This window comes from Pocillopora verrucosa, chromosome 8 (assembly GCF_036669915.1).
Source record: "Pocillopora verrucosa isolate sample1 chromosome 8, ASM3666991v2, whole genome shotgun sequence".
NCBI classification, from domain to species: Eukaryota; Metazoa; Cnidaria; class Anthozoa; order Scleractinia; family Pocilloporidae; genus Pocillopora; species Pocillopora verrucosa.
The window spans coordinates 5,023,171-5,043,822 of record NC_089319.1 but is presented as its reverse complement, the minus strand read 5'-3'; the positions used below and the strand labels follow the sequence as shown (position 1 = coordinate 5,043,822).

Genomic DNA, 20,652 nt, shown 5'->3' with positions numbered 1-20,652 from the left:
GTGTATATGGATCAGTCGTAGCTTCCCAAGCTCTTTAATTTAACACAAAATATATATTTCAAGTATGAAAGAGTAGAGATAGGAAAGGAAACTGCTCAAACATTGATAAGTAGAAATTAAAAAAGATGGCCGCCATATTAAAAGTGTGGAAGGTACCGATCTGCAAACCTCTCATGTAGGAAATGGACAGCATTTTGCCTTTTAAACTGGAATTAACATTTTTGGTACAATGGTTACTTTAATTAATCTTCTTTCCATTTTATTTTTCTTTTCAGGAATAATATAAATTTGCAAGTTCCTCAAATGGTATGGAAACAAAACCCACATATTGTACATTAAAATTAACTAATTTGACACATCAGAGACAGGCCAATTCTGTAAGGGAGAGTCCAACATTAATGTAAGTAAGGTTTACGATTTTCATCACCATCACGAAGCCTCAAACAAAGTTTCATTGTGAGGATAGTCCAACGAGACACATCAGGAGATAATAATGGTAAGAAAAACACATGCGCATGCATACCACTGATAGGAACATGAAAACAACAGAGTGGTGTATGATCTTTAGCAGGAAGGTCCGAAAGTTACTTCTCTTTTACATTGCAGGCATTGTTGACTAATACAAATGCAATTCCACAAAGCCTCTCCTCAGTACAGGCAAGTAATGCCCTCATGATATTTATCATCAAACATCATTGGGTTGGGTTGGAGCTTAAACCTAGTAGGGGACTTATGTCCTATTGTTTTTGCTCCGGTACCGCTTTGCACAAAAATAAATAAAACTAGTAAAGTGTGCTCCCACATCATTATGCCTTATTAGTCACTTTAGCAGTAACACTGGTACGCTCGATCTTATCAGTCAATTCTGTCTCATTGACTGCATGGGGTTTTCAGGCTTTATAACATTGCAAAGATTGCCAACACTAGTTTCAAAATATACTTCATCTTAAACTACGAAATGCCGTCCAAATAACAAGATTCATTGATTTAATTTTTAATATTGTAAAGATGTTGCAAATATCATACAAGATTAATATTAGACAAAATATTTGGCTTTACTTCGTTATTTGATTAGTCCAGAAAGTTAATGCCAGTTTTTCAAATAATCAGATTCCCAAATAAAATGAAATAAAATCCATGAACAAAAACATAAAAATAACTGAGTATTTAAGGCATTTCAAAATTTCTCTGTAGAGGTTCCATGACTAAGAAACGTTTGCATATTAATGGTATTATTATGTAAATTCTACAATTAACAGGATGGTGCAGTGGTACATGCATTGAGGCCAAGGTCTTGGTAAGTTATTTCTGTGAAGTATTCAAGCTGTACGACAAATCAACAGACCAAAACGAGGGCTCAAATCCGTCTAATTACATGAAAAGAAATGAAATTTGTTCGTACAAAAATTACTTTTCATGAATCAATTTTTTTATCAATTTCTTATTTATTTTCTTTTTCAGGAAAGACATTAAATTGCAAGTTAAGATAGAAAATATGGCAATTCGACAGCATGTTCTTCAAATGGTATGGAAACCCACATATTGTAAATTAAAATTAACTAATTTGACACATCAGAGACACGTCAATTCTGTAAAGGAGAGTCCAACATTGGTGTAAGTAGGGTATTGTTTACGATTTTCATCCCCATCTCGAAGTCTCAAATAAAGTCTTATTTCTGAAAACAGCACAACGAGACACAAGCGATAATAATGAAAAGAAAGCACATGGGCACGCATACCACTGACAAGAGCATGATAACAAAAGAGTGACGTATGATTTTTAACAGCAAGTTCCGAAAGTTACATTCTCTTTTACTTTGCAGGCATGGTTGACAGACACAAATGCAATTGCTCAAAGTCTCTCTTCTGTACAGGCAAGTGATGGGGCTCACCAAATTCAAACCAGTGAAGTATTCATTCGTATTAAAAGCTTCAAAATATTTTAGATATATGAAAATTCACATATTTGCACTGCGGTGGAAAGATGAAATTAGAAGATCCTCGCAGCTAAGAACACTACTGAAACTAGTAGTTGTAAGTAGGACCTGAAAAAAAAAAATTTCAGGCCCGTACGGGATTTGAACCCATGACCTCTGCGATACCGGTGCAGCGCTCTACCAATTGAGCTAACAAGCCAACTGGGAGCTGGTCAATGAATTGGGTACAAATAAACATCCGAGTGAATGAAGATTTTAGATATATGAAAATTCACATATTTGCACTGCGGTGGAAAGATGAAATTAGAAGATCCTCGCAGCTAAGAACACTACTGAAACTAGTAGTTGTAAGTAGGACCTGAAAAAAATTTCAGGCCCGTACGGGATTTGAACCCATGACCTCTGCGATACCGGTGCAGCGCTCTACCAATTGAGCTAACAAGCCAACTGGAAAAATATTTAGGTATTAATTGAAATATTTTTTCAATTCATCCATAAACAGGATGGTATAGTGGTGCAACCAATGAGACCAAGGTATGAATAAGTTATTCTTGTAACGCACTAAAGCCGTGAAGAAACAAACCAGTACTGAAAAATAGCACGAATACGTCCATAAAGCTGGATATAACATTTGCTGGTATAAACATGTTTTCTTTAATTAATCTACTTGCTCTTTCCTTTTTTCCGATTCAGACCCATTTCATGAAGTTGCAAGTAAATGTAATTCTGTCAAAAAATTTTTATGGGTACAATTTAGTGTGCTGATGTTCTTCTTGTTATGTAAAAAGTGGGCTTTAAGATTTACGACGGAGGTTTCATGACGTAACAGTAGAAAGTCCGAAGGGAGAGGGAGAAGGGACTTCTGAAAACGTTTCTGAAAGATCGGCAAGGTACGAGTAGAGCCTTTAAAAGAATCCAGTTGGTATCTATACGTCACTTGATAGATATGTAGACAAAGGCTTTCAATAAAGTTGAGTGTAGTTTCGGTAAGTCATTTGAAAAAGAATAAAAATTAATAATCAATGATATATGTTTCTTATTTTTTTCAATGGGTCTCTTTTATTTTGCTCGTGACGTAGTTCCACACCATGTTTTAATGATCATTATTGGTGGTGACAAGGGTAACCTTGGAATGTTTAGAGCAATGTTTGAATATTGAACCTTTCTTATGTTGTGATGGCTTACGTTCATTATCATCATCAACACAGATATTACCTTTCAACACTAACAAACCTTCTCTAGTTTCCCCTACAAAGTCCATTCAAACTCATCTTCGGAAATTGGTTCGTTAGCATGTTAATCAGGTTAATTAGCCCCGACTTAAGGCGGATGAATGGCTATAGGCATATCTTTTCATGTCATAACTTCTTCAAAGACAGATATATTTTCCGGCAAGAGTCAAGATAAAGGAATCTGAGTTTTTCTGTGAGCAGTAGATTTTCCCCGTTTTAATCCTTGCAGCACTTGGTCTATCGATGATTATTTGCTCAGCTTCTCAATTTTTTAGAACACTTAAGGTTAAAATGATCCATATATGCCGTACAGACCTTCCCAGCTCTTCTGAGATTAAAAAAAAGATTTGAAAACCTCTGAAAATCCTTTCGACGTGAGTAACCGTTTCCTCGATTAAAAGTCATACCAGTTGCAACTATTCGGATAACTAAAAGTGAAGTTTCTGAAGCTAGTTGATTACTCAATGTCTAAATATAAAAGCGCTTACCTCTGTAAACAAGTAAAGTAGGGGCTGAACCTAGAACTCCTTTCTTCTTCTTCTCCTTCTTCACTGGCATCAGACAAACCCAGCCGTAAACTGGAGTCACAGCGTAAACTCAGAAAGCACTCAAAGGCCTTTAGGATATAGCACATTATAGTATCAGTTTTAAAGGAAAGTACAGTACAATATCAATTTAGCACCTTACGGTCGCTCGCGTATCACCTGTGTCAGTTGCTATCAGCTCAATAATCCTTGTTTCTTTTTGGTGTTTTCAAGTACATTTTAGGGCTCTTCCCTTGTACAAGGAACTTTCTGCCATCATCAAATATGGTAAACTTGATCTTGGTCTGAATCATTTGATCATACATTTTTTTAATTGAATAATCACTCTGACTCAAGGCGATTTGAATCATGCTAAGTTTGTTTTGTGGTTGATTTGTATCTCATATGAAATTATTGGTACCTAAATCTATCACGTCGGTACATTCTTATGCGTCTTATTCATGAGGACAAGGCTCACGAGGTATTGTTTGATCTCCAGAAAAAAAAAGATGAAAATCTGACATAGCCGTAAGTAAATCGTATGGCATGATTACCGGGGAGAGCGAAATCATCTTTGACAGTAGCATAAACAATAAATCCCGATCAAAATGCAACAACCAGTTGCAAAAGTAGCCGAGACATCTTACCATGACAAGGGAAAACTGTTCACAATGTGATCCAATATGATATATCCCCCCACACTCCACCCCCTTCCCCCCCCCACCCCACTCCCCTTACTGCATAATTGAACCAATAGAAGAGAAACAAAGCTTACCAAGTTCCTGATGACACTTGCAATGTAAGTACTGTAACAATGGTTATAGTGCGCCTTCACGTGAGAGACCAACAATTCAAATGTCCGTACAGCGTGACCATGCGGTAAACGAAACAACTTGAGCTGTAGAAAGATCAAATAACGTAAATACTCGAATGAGCTTATACCTTTCTTGAAAGCCTTCGTCCCTAATTCACCCCTAATCACAACCCCTCCTAAAGGATTCTAGTTCATCGCACTGGTTACAGCACTTCCTCGCAATTTTCGGATTCAATTTACACCATGGGGTGAAAAGAGGCAGACTAAGTGCCTCTTTGTTACAACCTGAAAACGAATAGACTTGCAAAAAGCTGAGAATTGTGATTTCATTCCTGTGGGATTCAGTTGCAATCACTCAAAGATAATAACTTAGTGTTTTACCTTAAACACTTCGACCAGTCCGCTGACCGCTGTCTTCACATCCTTTAGTTCTTTTTCCTCTTGCAGCATCTGCACATGAGTAAAAACGCAACGATTACATTCAATGAAGTTTACCATAAACCCTCTTTCACATGTGGTCCTTATTATTGCAAGTACAGTTGCTTTTCATCTTTTCAACGGTACGAATAGGCTCACGCCCACAACCTAAAAGTACTCATTTACTGATTGGAGCACTTTTCCATTGAATCTCGCAAAGTAATTACAATGGCTGGTAGGAGTCATTGTAACAGCACTAAATGAAAATGCTCCGGAAAACGTGAGTGAACGGATCAAGTTACCTCGCAAAAGACTGAACACAAGGTGGCGCGAGTTTTTAACCAAGTAACAGAACAGATTGAAGAAAGAGCTTAGTTTGTACCCCATCGGTTCATACCTGTTCCTGCTGTTCTAGTGGAGGACTCTTTCCTTGCAGCTCCACGTGCCTACTGATAACCTGCAATGACAACAACATTAAATAATTTACACACGATGTGGAATCCGCTTGGTATAACTGCATATCTTTCGTGGTTCTCATTTGTTTTAAACGGTGACAGAGGAACACGAAGGAATTCTTAATCACAACACAGAAACACAGACCACTGGCTACATATCTCATCATACTTCTGGTCCTTAATGTTCAAAAATTCAAAGGGTAAAGAGCAGTTCAATTGGGCATCGTGAAAGTACAATCAATGTCAATGACCAATCAGAAAAAGGAAGACATCCCAAGAAGCCCATGAAAACTCAGTAAGCCTGAACAATAAAAAAATGCTTGATCTACAGGAAAACCCAGTTGGCAAAGTCACGAAGAGCAAAACCAATGCAATTATGTTTGACCCTACATTGAAAGTTTCTCAAAGTCGCATCTGGACAAAACTAACCCAGTTATGTGCGAATCATCGATGTTAAAATTAATTCAGCCTTGGAAAGACACTTTTATCAATACAAAAGGACGCACAACAGATGTTGCCTATTTTCAGTCGGTACCTTCTCGATTATGTCCAAGAAGTCTTGACACTTCTGAGAGTCTGACATCTGACACAAGTCCAGCAATATCTGCACAGCTACATTGCGTACTGTTACATCTTGGTCTTCAGGAATGTGAATAAGGTATGGTAACACTGCATGCTCCAACAACTCTTCCTACGAAGATTGATTAGGACAAAGGAGTTATGTATGACAGACGTGAGGAATTTTCCTTTATGTTAAGTTTCCTCCTGGCTACACAGTTCTTGCAATTTGAGAAGTTGAGTCAAGGAAGCTTTTCCACGACATTTTGAAATGCAGACCCTTTCTTTACCTTACTGGTAATTCTTTAGCAACAAAAACATCTTTGCGTTCATGAAAACACAAGCGTACAAATAGAAACCATACACAGAATTGCTGAACTGAAAAAAAACGGGAAATTTGTTGAAAGTTCGAAATGGAAAATCATGATACAACCCCCTGGTTCAGTTTTGTGTGGTCTCAAAATAAATCCTCTGAAAGGAACCTCTACCTCTAGGGGGTATCAATAATTCAAGGCGCTTCACGCGGCAGACAACGAGATAATCAGTTGCATTCATGGACCGCCCGTAGCGTTAGACATGACTTGAACTACTGCACATCAACCCACCTCATACCAGTGGCCATATGATGTAAGCACCGATGAAAGGACAGTCAGCGCTTTCACTCTTACACTTGTGCGGATTTCATATCTGGAAGGAGAGAGAAACATTTTTCACTGGTATGAATGAAACTACAGGATTTGTATTTGTATTTCATTTCCTTAGGAGACGCTGTTGGGTTTGTCTTGGCCATAACCACACACGTGCATCAATATTGATCAAACAATGCGAATTTTGCGCCTCCTTTTGTGTACTTTACAGCAATTTTCGCTGAGAGTCAAACGAGACTGAAGTTAAAATGATTTTCTTTTACAGAGCCCTGTCATGGGCCAAGAAAATTTGCACCAATTCTGAACCACTCAAACGTAAAAAAAAGCCCAAGCGCGAATTACAGTCTCTCGCATTTTTCTTTACGTTGAGGCAAATTGCATGCCTCCTTTTAATCTAAAATCTTGTTCTGATCTCCAGTTGTGGTAACCTTGGTTTTATTGTTATGCGACTCACTTGGAAAGCGCTCTATAAACATGTAAATGAAGCTCAACAGCAACTTCGTTCCCAGGAGGAGAGAGTACATAACAAACGAGGTTGGCTCAAGGGAACCTCAGGAAGAAAGCGTCCATGCGACAGCCCCATTTGCATCAAGGAAAGAAACTGCACACGGTAATAACGGTACCTGAAGTATTTTTCCATAAGATCGTGAAGATTCACGAGCCATCCAACGTGAGCAGGATGCACTGACTGGGCTTTGTATGAAATTAAGATTTGAAGAGAACGATCCTGCAAGAGAAGCAAGACTAACATAAATCATAGTTACCATGACAACAAATGAAAACAATATCAACAACTATAAAACAGAGAGAGATGTTTTTTTCGTCTTGTCACGAGCGTGGGACAAAGAAAAAATTCCACTTGAAAGTTTTCCTAAACAAGTGCTCTTCTCAAAAAAATTGGTCGCTATTTAGTTTAAATTCTCTAGGAGAAAGAAAGTTGTCGCTCAATTGAGGACAAAAAGAAGCAAGGAAAACTTAACCGTTTTTGTTTAGGAGAACAAGACGTTTATCGATCCAACGAGCGCCTGCTGATCACACGTTAGGATGCGCAGTATAATACTAGGGAATGACCTGAGGGGATCACTCGTGTTCTGTTACTTACAGGTAACATTCCAGCACTCTTCTCCACCAAAGCAAAGAACCTTTCTTCAGGCCCATTAAACTTTCCACTCTCGTAGAGATCTTCTACATTGAACAACAGGATGTGAAGATTTTCAATCAGGACATTATCGGGCGGGCTAATTTCCTACAACGACAATAATTACAGAATAACCGGTTTGACTTTTTAGGAACAGAAAGCTACATAAACTTTAAAATCTCCGAAGATTTTCTTCTTAAGATACCTCGAATCTTTCGCAGAAAAGAAAATGAATTGCTTAGGAACTAGGAAGGCTAATGATGGAAAAGATTCACACAGACTTCGATTGGCGAACTTGAAAAAGTCAAACTAAGATCACAAAATTACATTAGTCAAGCTTTCAAAAGCTTGCAAGGGACAACCGCCCCCAGCAGCCCCTCCCTTCCCGTTATCAAGACCTCTTAATAAAGGTCCTTTCATACCTCGATCTCTTGTTGCAGAGCTTCAATGATATCTAACACCGCATCCCAGGCCACAACATGAAGTTCTTGACCATACTTCTTCACAAGTCTCTGTAGGGAGAGGGTCACTTCCAGGGCCACCAAGCTGAGATGGCACGACAAAGCCTGGAGATGAAAAAAAGGGAGGTTCAGATAGCTATAACCCTTGAGTTCTGAGAAGTAATTGATAAAACTTCTCTTGGTGATTTCACCACGTTATCCTGCACAAATTTAATAAGAGCAGTCAGACTTATGGGCTAATAGGTGTTATCTTCATGTAACCCCAGATTCCTTTGTCCGATTTACAAGGAAATGTATAGAGAGTCACAAGGGAGAATTTTTAATCAGATGTCAGCGGGTAAGAAGGGTAAAAGCAGCCGACTATAACCCCGGAAGCATCGCAGAAATTCACCGATGTTTAAACCGTCACTTTAGAAACAATCAATCAGAGCACTACATGAACTTATGTAATAGTGTTCCATTTTGGACGCCTGTGGCCGATATTAGACACTAGCATCTCATTTTTATACAATACTGCCCGATTTTGGACACTAAGGTCAGATTTTAGACACTACTGTTCGATTTTAGACACTACTGTTCGATTTTAGACACCAGTGCCCGATTTTAGACACTTGCGTCCGACTTTAGTCGCCAGATCCAAAATTGAATACTAGTACTCTACTAGAGACAACAGTATCCCAACAGACGAACGACAGAAACCAGGCAGGCGACCATAAGTTTTCTTGGCGGATTTTACACCTTCTTTAAACCATCACTTATTAAACTTCAGCTCAGATTATTTATTTTGTGACGATCACTACCATGATCATATCTGCGTTAAAGTTAAACATCTAGTTTACTCGAGTGATGAAGTCATAATTGATTTCAGTTTTGAATCTAAATGGTTAACGGAATGGTGTGAATTTTTTAAGACCAATCAAAGTTTGAGGCGAAGGAAAACCAACAAAATCTCGGATGACTTTCGATACTCAGTAGCAGATCCACAGTGTTCTTGAAAGCAGTGTAATAAGAAGAAATTCCTACCTGTAGCATAGAAGGTAAAACAGTGGAACTGGAGTACTTGAGGTTTGGCACTCGCTGTGACCCCCACAGACACATTCCAATGAAGAACACAGAGCCTCTTAACAGCATGGCGTCGCTTCTGTTATCACTACATAGACACGAGCATAAATTATTTCTCCACATTTCAACCAGAGCACTTTGACTATAAGATGTTAGATAGCCCATGTGATCTGTGGCGTTCGGTTGACCTTATCATTTAATATCCAACAGATACGAAAAATTACACGGAGTGAAAGACTTTCTATTTCAAGTGACGGCAACTTGCAAAGGTGATTTATAAAATAATTCAAATAATACGCGCGCTCTGATTGGCCATAAAACCATTTTACATGAGGGTATGTAAACACGGTTTTCATACTGAATCTTCTCGCGGAGTTCTCCCGGCTATTTATTTAGCAGTAACTCAGTTTCTTTAAGTTTGTTTTGAGTACAGTAATGGAAGAAGATTTTCCTAATTTTTCTTTGGAGTTTAATTTTCCCAGTATTCAAGTACGGCTGAAAAGCCAAATGAACAACAACAAGCACGTCGCTTTCCTTCGTTGCAAGAAGAGGCTCTTTCATTAGTTATTTTAAAAAAGAAATGTAAAATGGTTTCCGTGTTTACATAGCCTGATGTAAACACTTGAGAGGTTGGGAGAACACTCGATAAGCTGGAAACCACGACGCGAAGCGGAGTGGTTTCCAGCTTATCTCGTGTTCTCCCAACCTCCAAAGTGTTTACATCAGGCTATGTAAACACGGAAACCATTTTACATTTCTTCAATATGAGTGACCTCTCGCTACCGTGATGACTGTACAGTAGCGTGATGACTCTCGCTACTGTAATGACTCATACCGACAATCCTCAAATTTAAGCGCCTCCCGTTGAATCAGTGAGCCTCAGAAACAGGCGTTAATTTTTTTTCATTAATGCAAGAGCGATGGGTGAGGGCAAAGGGCGATTCACGAATGAGAGGAGAAAGGGAATGGGTAAAGTTTTTGTATATTTTGCGCGATTTTGATTCTGGAGTTCGATCTGAAAAATCTGTAGAAATTGAAACACATAAAATTTTCAGGTGACATCATGCATGATCAGCACGAGAATGCAATATTGTACTGAAACGTAGAGGAAATAAAATGTACAGTCGGTACTGATTTTGCTTAATCTCTACCTGTCTTCCAAAACATTACACATGGTGTACACTCCACTGTGACCCAGATGAGTTCCAAGCAAATTTCTCATTATCTGAAATATAAAGATAAGCTTAAGCTTTACAGAGAGAGAAATCTTGTTGAAAGAGGCACAACGAAAATGTTGCAAGAAACACATTTTGAGCTTCCCCAGACAACAATTGCACCCCCCACTCCTGCTGAAAAATGACTAAGATTTTGCGGTAAAATCATGATTTGCAAAGGAGAGACACATCAAGAATTGTGTGGGCGTATTATCATAACCATATAATTCAGCTAGAGTCAACTGCAGCGCAAAAAGAAAAAAATCACTGGTCAAGTGAATGAATCAAAAAAATCCTTCCTTTTTCCCTAAAAAACATTTGAGCAATAGTATTTCTCAGATATTGAAAAAGTACATGCAGCCTTTAGTTAGGTCTCTTGACAGTTCAATCACCTTCCAGCTGCGCTGACAAAACTTTTCGATGTTAACAGCCCGGCAGGCTGTGGCTATGAACTCAAACAATGTATTGGACGGCAGACAACTGTAACGGACCACAGCATCCAGCAAACACAGGCACAGCTACAGAATAAAAGTTAATAATACAAAACTAGTGTGGAAATAATTTTCACATCATAAAATTGAAGAAGGAAGGAGTTGTGTAGCTACAACTGGCATAAAGGGGGTAAGTTTATAAACATTAAATGAAATGTTGGTGCTGCATTAGTGGGGTATAACAAGATGATATGGTTTTATCAACAGAGTTGATAAATAAATGAAAGTTGGCCACTGCAAAGAGTTTCTAGAGCTTTTGTTGAGAATATTAGCCCTTCATCATGAACAAGTGGCAATTTGGTTGGGCACCATCTCAGATTTTAAAACAGGGGTCCTGATATCTCACAAGACTCAAATTTACTGTTTGCCACCCCTTGTATCAGAGCAGGGTCCTTGATATCACAGTTTAAGCTTTATAGTGCATTTGGATGATAAAAAAATTACAATAACCTCAACTTCTCCTTCCTCTTTAGTTGTTCTTGAAAGATGACAGGTTTGCCTGGCAGGAAAAAATTATAAAAATGCAAAATAAGTATCATTATAGTGTGACCATGGTTACCATATTATGGCAGACAATCATTGAATAATGCTACCTAAATTCAGTTGTGCCAATCAGTGCACAAGACCCAGGCTAGAAAAGATGACAAAGCATTTGGGAAATGGGTAGTGTGTAAGCAGGCCCTGATTAGTAGTGCTGCTAGACCTGCATTTCTTTGACCCCAGGAAGATTTGAGGTGTGTCTGGGAGATGTTTGCTGGGGTTCTGGCATCAAAAATTAGTGCTGGATCCCCGGTAGGCCTCTTGCTAGATTGCATTGCTGAAGGCCCCATACTTTCCCTGCCAGCCAAGAAACACTCATGCAAAAGTACTTATCATGAAGGCCTTCTAGAAGGCAAGTAAATGTAGGTAGTTGTATGATGTTGTATGATTATTGCTGGGCTCAAAGAAAACCAGTCTTTTAAGCTACAAGGAGATTTGCATGTGTCAATGATTTGAATTATGTAAAACATTTTTTTTGTTTTCTTCCTCAGTACTTGAAAGGCACATGTGCTACAATCAGATTACCTGACAATGCCAGAGATGATATCCTCATCAAGGAAACTTGAGTTGTAGTGAATTACATTGATAAGGAGAGGCATGAAAAAAATCATTCTGTGGGTATAAGCAAAAATGAAATAATATCAAGACCATTAGTTAAAAATACTATGAGATAACAAAGAAACAACTAATCAGTCCTCTAGAAAAAGAAGGTTGTCACATCTTCTAGAAACATTTCAAACATCAGAAGGTAAGACCTGCTTAAAACACGAGCTACAGCTTTGACAAAGATTTTAATGATGTGCGAGTTCTTTCACTCATGGGAAATGGAGAGCTACAACTGAATATTGGTTGCACAGTGTGATAAAAATTTACAGTAGAACACACCACTAACTCAAACTGAGCTCACTCAAACCCCTCTCCCCCCAGTACCTCAAACAAGATCTGACCACCCTTGACCCACTTTCTCAGTTATATACAAACAGCTAACTCAAACCCTCTCTAATTCAAACCATTTTTTGTATCCCTGGGGAGTTCGAGTCAGTGAGGTTCTACTGCAACAAGAGTTAATGGATGAACATTCCAAACCTGCAAATAATCTCTTTGATTTTTGCTGCAGTTGGCACAAACAGTAATATTAAAGTAATATTAATAATTATTAGAAGTTCTTTTCTTACAAAGAGACCTGAAGGTAAATGATAAATACTGACCTGCCTTTTTGCATCACTTCTGGCATCCAAGATAACAGAAAAGGACCTTTCCAAAATCAAGAAAGAATAATATAAAGATTTAAGAGAAGTTGTGAAATAGTTTTGGCAAATAAGACATCTGTATTACACCCAAAGAATCAACCATATTTCAAACTACATCATATACATCACACCTTCAAATATATATCATTCAATACAGGGATTTCAATAACTCTTTTTCCATAACCAGCTGTGTAATTAACCCTTTTAAACCTTAGAGTGACCAACATCTAATTTCTCCTTACAGTAATGTGGCTGAATCATTACTTAAGACCATGAGAATAAAGGCAATGATTGTCACCCAAAGAAGCTTTAATCTTTAAACAAATTCTCATTGTCAGTGCTGAAGGAAATGTATAGAAAAGAGTAAGGAGAATAAAGATACTGATGTTAGGATGTAAAGGGTTAAGGCAGCTGTGTGGTAAGGCAAAAACCCAAACATTAGAGCCAGCTTGCAGGCTAAACAGACAGCAGTGAGAAGTGTTACAGGCCACCACGAATCAGATTTTATTGTAACCCTTCATTCATATCTGAGCCTTAACCCTTTAATTCCCTCAAGTGATTAACAAGTAACTTATCCCTATGTTACAGCCGGAAATGGATGTGACACTGTTTATTCAATTTTCAAATGAAACATTTTAGTGATGCTTAGATGAAATGATTAAGTGTAAAAAAAACCCGGATGTGAGCACATGGTTTTGTCTCTTTTTTGTGTTCGCTTGTACAATTTTTGGATGGTCGCCTGTATATGATTGTAAAGCTTATTTGGAAACTAATACAGTCAAGAATTGTTCCTACTTTGGTTTTGGTGGATATTTTTGGCAATGGGAACACCCAACAATATCTAAACATTATCCAGCAAACATGTCATGCCAAAGTTGTTATCTTGATCTGACACCAAATTCTCGTTACCAATTTACAAGGAAATATGTAGCAGCTAGAGGGGAGAATTAACAGTCAGATCATGGAAGTTGTAGGGTTAAAGGTATGAGGTATGATGACAATCAGGTGATACCAAGGATTGTGAAACCAACCATAGCAAGGTGCACAGTCTCTACAGTGACTCAAAAATTGTGCAAGCACAGAAAACTTTAGACACTGTGACTAAAAGTTAAATGATTTAAATTAGTTCCTTACCAGTCCTTTCCTCAAAGTATGAAATGTCTTTCCCATTATCACTCAATGCTTGCAGTAATTCCAACCTAATAATTTCAAATTTACATGGTCAAACTTAACTACTTTTAGCTCAACACCAGTCCTAAATACACCACGTGGGGACCACCTTATCCTTGAGCTGCAGCCATTATTGAGCCATGATAAAGGAGATCATAGTCATTAATAATAATTATAGTGCAATTCCTGATGACCTGGATAAATTTACATTCTTGACAATCTATTTTCCTCTCAACTGTTGCAAAAAAAAAAGAAAAAGAAAGTTGAAATACATATTTATTATAACAACATTACTTTATGGTTTACCAATAATTTAGACTTTGAAAACTGGTTCTTTTATTGAGGCAATCATAAGAGCAAAAGATTGTATTTATAAAATAGCTGCACATCAAGATTTTAAATGTAAGCATCGATAGCTTAAACCTGGGTGTGATGTCCTCAGGAATCTTGTGATTAACCACAACAGAGAAGAAATGAGCCCTTAAAATACCAAGTCTGTTGAACTGCAAAAGAAGGAAAAAAAACAATGATCAAGCTTAGTTAATTCAGAAACTATTTCAATACCAAAAGAATTAACTATACAGTTGTGATTACACTAACCTTTAACTACCTGAAGTGATAATAAACATGTTGACTGTTCTATTTAAGATTTGCATAATTCAGAAGGGAGAAAATTATTTTTTTCCATTCCTTTTAAAACCAGCCAATGGCTCTTTTTGCATATAAACAGTCCTGCCAATTACAGAATCAAGAATTAATTATCCAAATTTAGAATGACAAATATGAATATAACTTACATTTATTTTCACCTTACAATATTGCCTCTGTAGCAAACATTAAGGTCACAAGATAAAAGAAAATGATAACCAATTAAAGACTGAAGCTATTGATTGTTAAACAAATTCTCCTAGTCAGCAGTTTAAGGAATGTATTGAGAACAGTATGGAGAATATGCACACTGGTGCTAGGGTGTAAAAGGATGAATGGTAACTAGCTAGTCTATTTATTAAAATTTTTATTGGCTTCCTTGAGCTACATGAATTTTGCCTTGTTACTGTTTTTTTTAATAAAGTACATTTTCTTTCATGCAGTGCATGTGTATATGTGTATGTGCTGCAAAAATCGATAATCTAAAAGTTAACTAAACCATGTAAATGACAGACCCAACATTTATCTCTTTCTTCTGCACCAAAAGGAATCTGCAGTAAAGAAACCATCAAGACATGTACCTGTCCAGATATCATCACTGTCAGAAACTGGAGAGTGAGATGTCTTGCCTCCGTAGGGTTGCTTGGATTAAGAAGGTCCTTGACTGCATCCCAAGCTGCTTCAATAGCATGCTGCAAACCAAACACCATAAAGTCTGTATCAATTAACCCTTGGACCCTAAAAGTGTCTAGCATCTAATTTCTCCTTACAATATCACCCCTGAATTAAACATAAAGGTCACAAGAATAATGGACATGATCACTAACTAAAGAAGCTCTTCATTGTAAAACAAATTAATGGACAAGGTTCAGAAAATACTTTGATGTGGCAGGGGCAAGATGAGCAGCATCAGCAAAACCTGGATCGGACTTTATCCGATCATGGATCAGATCACAGACCAAAAGAAAAAGGTTTGAAAAATAGAAAAATCAAATTGTATTTAGAATAACAATGAATAGAAAATACAATTGAAAAAATAAGACATGTTAGTTGGAATTGTAAATTTTGCCTGACAAGCCAAAATAAAATCTATGTGACATAAAAATTGCTTTACATTAATTGCTCATGTGCAATTAAGTTTTCATATCTACACCATTCTTATTCCTCTCCTTGCCTCTTCTCTAGCATGTGCTAAGTGATATTGAAGAAATGTAAAATGGTTTCCATGTTTACATAGCCTGATGTAAACACGCGGGAGGTTGGGAGAACATGAGATAAGCATAGGAAATTATGACGCGAAGCGGAGTGGTTTCCAGCTTATCGAGTGTTCTCCCAACCTCCCTTGTGTTTACATCAGGCTATGTAAACACGGAAACCATTTTACATTTCTTTTATAAAATAACTAATGAAAGAGGACCAAAAACCATGTTTACATACGCTCATGTAAAATGGTTTTATGGCCAATCAGAGCGTGCGTACTATTTGAATTATTTTATAATGAATAATAAAAAATTAGCATGTGAGATGAAATAAAGAAATAATAACTGACTGATGAAATGATATGTACATCTTGTTTGCCTTCATCCCTGGTGAACTACACAACACTCCTCGAAACAGTCATGAAAGCATGGGGCAAAAAGACTCCAGTGGCCAGGGCCTGTACGTGTGCTCTATTATGTAATGCAGACTTTATTTTGAGATAACTTGGTATCATGAATTGAGTTGATAACGTAGATTGGCCACTATCAAGACTTCAAAAGCTGACATTTTAAGCATTAGCCCTTTGTCATTCCCTCTGAAAAAGGGCTAATGTTCAAAACATTGGCTTAAAAAATTCTGATGGCAGCTGATTTTACATTATCAACTCGGCCAATAATTCCAAAATTACCCTGTTATACCCTCCCACCGACACAGCACCACAGTTATTCAGAAACTTACCCCCTCTATTCATTAGACTCTATTTTAGCTTGTCACGTAACATATCTAGTAAAAAATAACATCTTTAAATTTTTTTAATCTATTTTTTATTTCTAATTACTATTTTAAAAACAAATTGATTTTTTTTAAATTTCTCTAAACTTTTTTTCACACCATAATCCCAGGGTTGTAGATAAGAGCCGGCAGCCGGCGAAGTACGCCGGCTTCTCTGCAAGGTTTCGCCGGCTACTTTTATTGCTTCAAGAGCCCGTACAAAGATGTTTATCAGGTCTAAATTTGGGCTCAATAAAAATATAAATTTGCACTGCCTGTCTTTTCTGAAAATATAAAAAGACTTCTGACTTAAGGTTAATTTATAATCGTTCTAAAGGGGACTGTTTTTTTTGACAAATCTTGCTGCGGTTGCAGGAAAGTACGAATGATATGACGTTTTGTCCGCCATATTGGATTTCGAGACCCACAACCGTTTACCTTTAGAAGAACTTCGGCTAATTAAAACCTTGTAATCCGATCTGCGGTCTAATCGGGGATCCGATCCGTGTTCCGATCCGGTCCAATCCGGTCCGATCAATTTTTTCCGATCTGGTCTGATCGATCCGGTCTGATCGATCCGGTCTGATCGATCCGGTCTGATCGATCCGGTCTGATCGATCCGATCCGATCCGATCCGATCCGATCGATCCGATCCGATCCGATCCGATCTGGTCCGATCCTGGTTTTTTCAACGCCGCAAGATTAGCAGAGGCAAATAACGGAATGTGTGGAAACATTTAAGTGGCCGTATCTAAAATGTAAAATTTTTTAACTCAATTCTACACATCATACTCACATCTTCCACCCGTTTATTGATCAGAAAGTCACACAGATCCCTCAAGTACTTCACACGGTTTGCTAAAGGACTGTTCTTGCCAATATCCTACATCAGTGCAATAGCAAGTCAAACACTAGAAACATTTTACAATCAATTTTTTTTTTCAGAGTACCACGCTCTATTCCTCATATACATTCAAATATGAGCAAAATAGCAAATACCTATTTACTTCAGCTCAGCTCATCTATTAAGCTCGCAACAAAATTTCACAGGGGTATAGATAAAGCTTACCTGCAGCAGTTCATGGTGGAACACTCGATCGTCAGCTTTTGGACCTTCATAAACGCTACTTGGGATAGCATGGCCCTTTTTCACGCCAAAGAACTGCTTAACCTTCTGACGGAAGCTTTCACTGGCATTTTGTCCAGACATTTTCTTTACACGGCCCTACTAGAGCCAATACCTATCGAGAGAGGTCTTTTCATAGTCTCTTGCCACTTTGGCCGCCATTAGAACAAACGATTACTCAGGGGAGAGTAGAAGGAGCTAACATCAAAATTGTCTGGGGAGTATACGGGATGAAATTGACCAAACATGGACGAACTTATGGAGAAACTGGACAATGCTTTCTCCAAGAATGTTTTTGTTAGAGGCCGGTTAAATTCAAGTGTGGAGCCAAAGAGTGACAAGGATTTAATTCGATATGTGGTCAAAGCTATGTAAGTGATTTCATGGGAATCTGTGTGGTAGTGTCTCATATTATGGATGAAAAAGTTAATGTTGGTTTTGACTTCGATCGACATCACGGTTTGGTCAAGATTATTTTTCATGGATTTCTTGATTTGTTCATTTTTAGGGCTATGGAGGCTTGTGCGGAAGAGAATAAAGCCGTTCACAGATGCATGAAACAAAGCTGGTTTAGTGCGTGTAGTGTAAAACAAAGAGAATACTGGAATTGTTACCGTAAAGCAACTGTAAGTTCACCGTTACCATATCAATTCTAACAGACTTAACAGTACACTTCTACCGTGTAATGAAACTTTGGACATGTTGCTTTGGCATCCGAGGTAAAGTGCTCGCTGAATGGAGGTTCAAATGGTGAATATCATCAAAGGGGCTATTTTCTTGACGTGGGAACTAGATGCTTAAACATGCGTGTGTGCTTTGACATTGTTGTGGAGTTCATCTCCTTAACTGCGGTTGATTATCCAGCTTAACAATGTCAGTACAGTTCCCTTTCTTCAGATGAATAGCTCATTCATTTGATAATTTATTTAAAAATTTTGTAATTCCATTTTAATTTGCAGATCAGGTTAAGGAAGGAATATGGAGTGTACTTGGATGATTGAAACTATTTAACTGCTAAATGGAATAGGAAAATATATATTTACAAAAATGCTGTGACCATGGAAGATAATCTGCAGAATCCAGATCAAAAATAACCAGCTCTCCACATGCCATAAATCTTTTGGCACCAACCTACCATTACTTTGAATTTCACAAAACTTCCCTCCTGGTTGTTGAAGAGAAGGGTCCAAAATATTGGTTAAATGTTTCTTTAGTTTTTTTTGTTAAAATGTTGTAAAGCACAATATTAAAAACTGGATCATTTGATAGAGCTATTCGAGAGTTTTCATCGGCTTACCCACCTTGCGTTATGAGCCATTATACCATGCCCGCAGATGAAGACGAGTTAAACTAAAGGTATTTGTAAATTGTAACATTGGCTTTGTTTGTAAAAAAAAAAAGTTAGAGAGATATATATGTTATTCACCAGCCAAGGTTGGTCTGTATTGGGAAAAACTGTGCCTGAAGTCTTGGGCCTCAGATGGTACACAACACAGAGGGCACAGTTTTTCCCAGTACAGACCAACCTTGGCTGGTGAATAACATTTTTATTTTTTTCTAAAACCTAACAAATGGTTGCAAAAAGAACCTGAATGATGAAGGGTTGTAATTACAACAAGATTCTCCATAAATGGAACAATTTATGAGCGAGTAGATGGTAGAGAAAACAAGGGCAATGCAAATGAAAGAGAGAAGTTTTGCATCAAAACATTTTTATTTGCGCAGTGATATTAAAAGGTGATTTAAAAGGCTTCCAAGAAAACTTCAAAACATTTTTTCAGGTACCGCCCGCTGTGAGTGGGCCAGATGGGGAGAATACTGACCACTCTCAGAACCAGTCAGATTGCAGGATTTGTAGAATACTGCCCACTCATGAACTGAGAAAAAAATGGTTTTTTGGGGGGCTTTTTTAATAAAACAATAACTTTATTCAGGTGTGTTGGATATGAGATGATTATGTGGGCCAAGTTGGCTAACTACCATCTCATACCCAATGCATGCTCCTGGAATGATTGTTGATTAGAGCATAATAACATGGAGAATGTGTTATATAAATGTGTTATTATCATTATTGTGCATCAATTATCTCACACAATCCATCTGTGGTGTTACAGTAAGTATGCAAGTAAGACTTATGACTGGAACCAGATGAAATATTAGCAATTGACACTTAATTTGTGGAGTGGATCTCTCGCTAGAAATTTTTGTTATATTTATTTTACATACATGTTGAAAAATGTTAGTCATTTAGTTTGAGCTTAATCTTGTGCTACTATTGCTGCATGGTTCCAGGCATTCAGTAAGCAAAACATAGAAAACTAAACAGATAGCGCCAAAGTATATGTAGTGGCTGAGCAAAAAAAAGGAAGTGGTACAACCCAAACTTGTCTTGTTTTCCACTCAGCCACTACCATCCCACCATTTACTATTAATATTGCACTTTATTTTTGTTCTGCAAAAAGGTAGATGTCTCTTGAAATGGGTAAATGAAATTCACACTCAGAGAATTTTTTTTGGCAGATAATAAATATTTCTGAAAACACTGGGATTGGTTTGTGTCTAGTTGATGTTGTCAATGTTCATTTGATGTTCATTTGAATTTTAATGGCAGTCATTGTGGTAAATTGTTTTAAGTTGACAGTTTTCTGTGAAAAAAATTACTGCCTCATTCTCCTCAAAACTCAAAGGATTATCAGAATATGTGCTATTGATTTTACATGAAATTGAAACTTTTGTTCACAATAATTATTTCCCTCAATTAGAGTATGATAGACTTGCCTGAACTGTCTTTTATCAAATGACTTGAATGCAGCTTTAGAATTCAGCTGCTGAGACATGAGTAGCATCTTATTTTTTCTCCAAAATAGAGATATTTGATGCATCTTGTTGATGCATCATTTCAGTAATTCATTTTCTTGACTAATTATTTTTATCTTTTTTTAGCTTTTGCCCTCTGGAGGGTACACCTCAACAGATTTAGAAAGTCTCTTTATGAAC

At 37.5% G+C, this 20,652-nt stretch overlaps 2 protein-coding genes and 1 long non-coding RNA gene across 3 annotated transcripts in view; 2 read left to right on the top strand and 1 right to left on the bottom strand.

Annotated features, from left to right (window-relative positions):
- LOC131797038 (tuberin) overlaps positions 1–17,809 on the bottom strand; it is a 33,135-nt gene extending 15,326 nt beyond the window's left edge. Inside the window, exons 1-20 of the mRNA XM_059114656.2 lie at positions 17,599–17,809; positions 17,326–17,412; positions 15,140–15,250; positions 14,334–14,413; positions 13,875–13,939; positions 12,699–12,744; positions 12,016–12,102; positions 11,401–11,449; positions 10,852–10,977; positions 10,397–10,470; positions 9,207–9,333; positions 8,145–8,288; positions 7,687–7,830; positions 7,208–7,311; positions 6,543–6,624; positions 5,915–6,070; positions 5,322–5,381; positions 4,889–4,957; positions 4,469–4,591; positions 3,658–3,785 (exon numbers count right to left, since the gene is read on the bottom strand). Of these exons, the coding sequence (XP_058970639.2) occupies positions 3,658–3,785; positions 4,469–4,591; positions 4,889–4,957; positions 5,322–5,381; positions 5,915–6,070; positions 6,543–6,624; positions 7,208–7,311; positions 7,687–7,830; positions 8,145–8,288; positions 9,207–9,333; positions 10,397–10,470; positions 10,852–10,977; positions 11,401–11,449; positions 12,016–12,102; positions 12,699–12,744; positions 13,875–13,939; positions 14,334–14,413; positions 15,140–15,250; positions 17,326–17,412; positions 17,599–17,739 (2,003 nt within the window). The 5' untranslated portion in view covers positions 17,740–17,809. The remainder of the gene's footprint in view (positions 1–3,657; positions 3,786–4,468; positions 4,592–4,888; positions 4,958–5,321; positions 5,382–5,914; positions 6,071–6,542; positions 6,625–7,207; positions 7,312–7,686; positions 7,831–8,144; positions 8,289–9,206; positions 9,334–10,396; positions 10,471–10,851; positions 10,978–11,400; positions 11,450–12,015; positions 12,103–12,698; positions 12,745–13,874; positions 13,940–14,333; positions 14,414–15,139; positions 15,251–17,325; positions 17,413–17,598) is intronic.
- LOC131797048 (uncharacterized) lies at positions 1,461–2,907 on the top strand. Its single transcript, XR_009341191.2, has 4 exons — positions 1,461–1,525; positions 1,824–1,874; positions 2,440–2,471; positions 2,631–2,907. It is a non-coding gene; the product is annotated as an uncharacterized lncRNA (long non-coding RNA).
- A 63-nt stretch (positions 17,810–17,872) lies between the features above and the next one.
- LOC131797646 (uncharacterized) lies at positions 17,873–20,198 on the top strand. Its single transcript, XM_059115302.2, has 3 exons — positions 17,873–18,026; positions 18,164–18,281; positions 18,615–20,198. The coding sequence occupies exons 1-3, from the start codon at positions 17,902–17,904 to the stop codon at positions 18,654–18,656; spliced, it is 285 nt and encodes a 94-aa protein (XP_058971285.1). The 5' UTR covers positions 17,873–17,901; the 3' UTR covers positions 18,657–20,198.
- The last annotated feature ends 454 nt before the right edge of the window (positions 20,199–20,652 follow it).

Coding starts and splice junctions, on each gene's coding strand:
- LOC131797646 (XM_059115302.2), top strand. CDS start 17,902: ATGGACGAACTTATGGAGAAACTGGACAATGCTTTCTCCAAGAATGTT. Junction 18,027..18,163: donor CGATATGTGGTCAAAGCTAT/GTAAGTGATTTC, acceptor GTTCATTTTTAG/GGCTATGGAGGCTTGTGCGG. Junction 18,282..18,614: donor ATTGTTACCGTAAAGCAACT/GTAAGTTCACCG, acceptor TTTAATTTGCAG/ATCAGGTTAAGGAAGGAATA.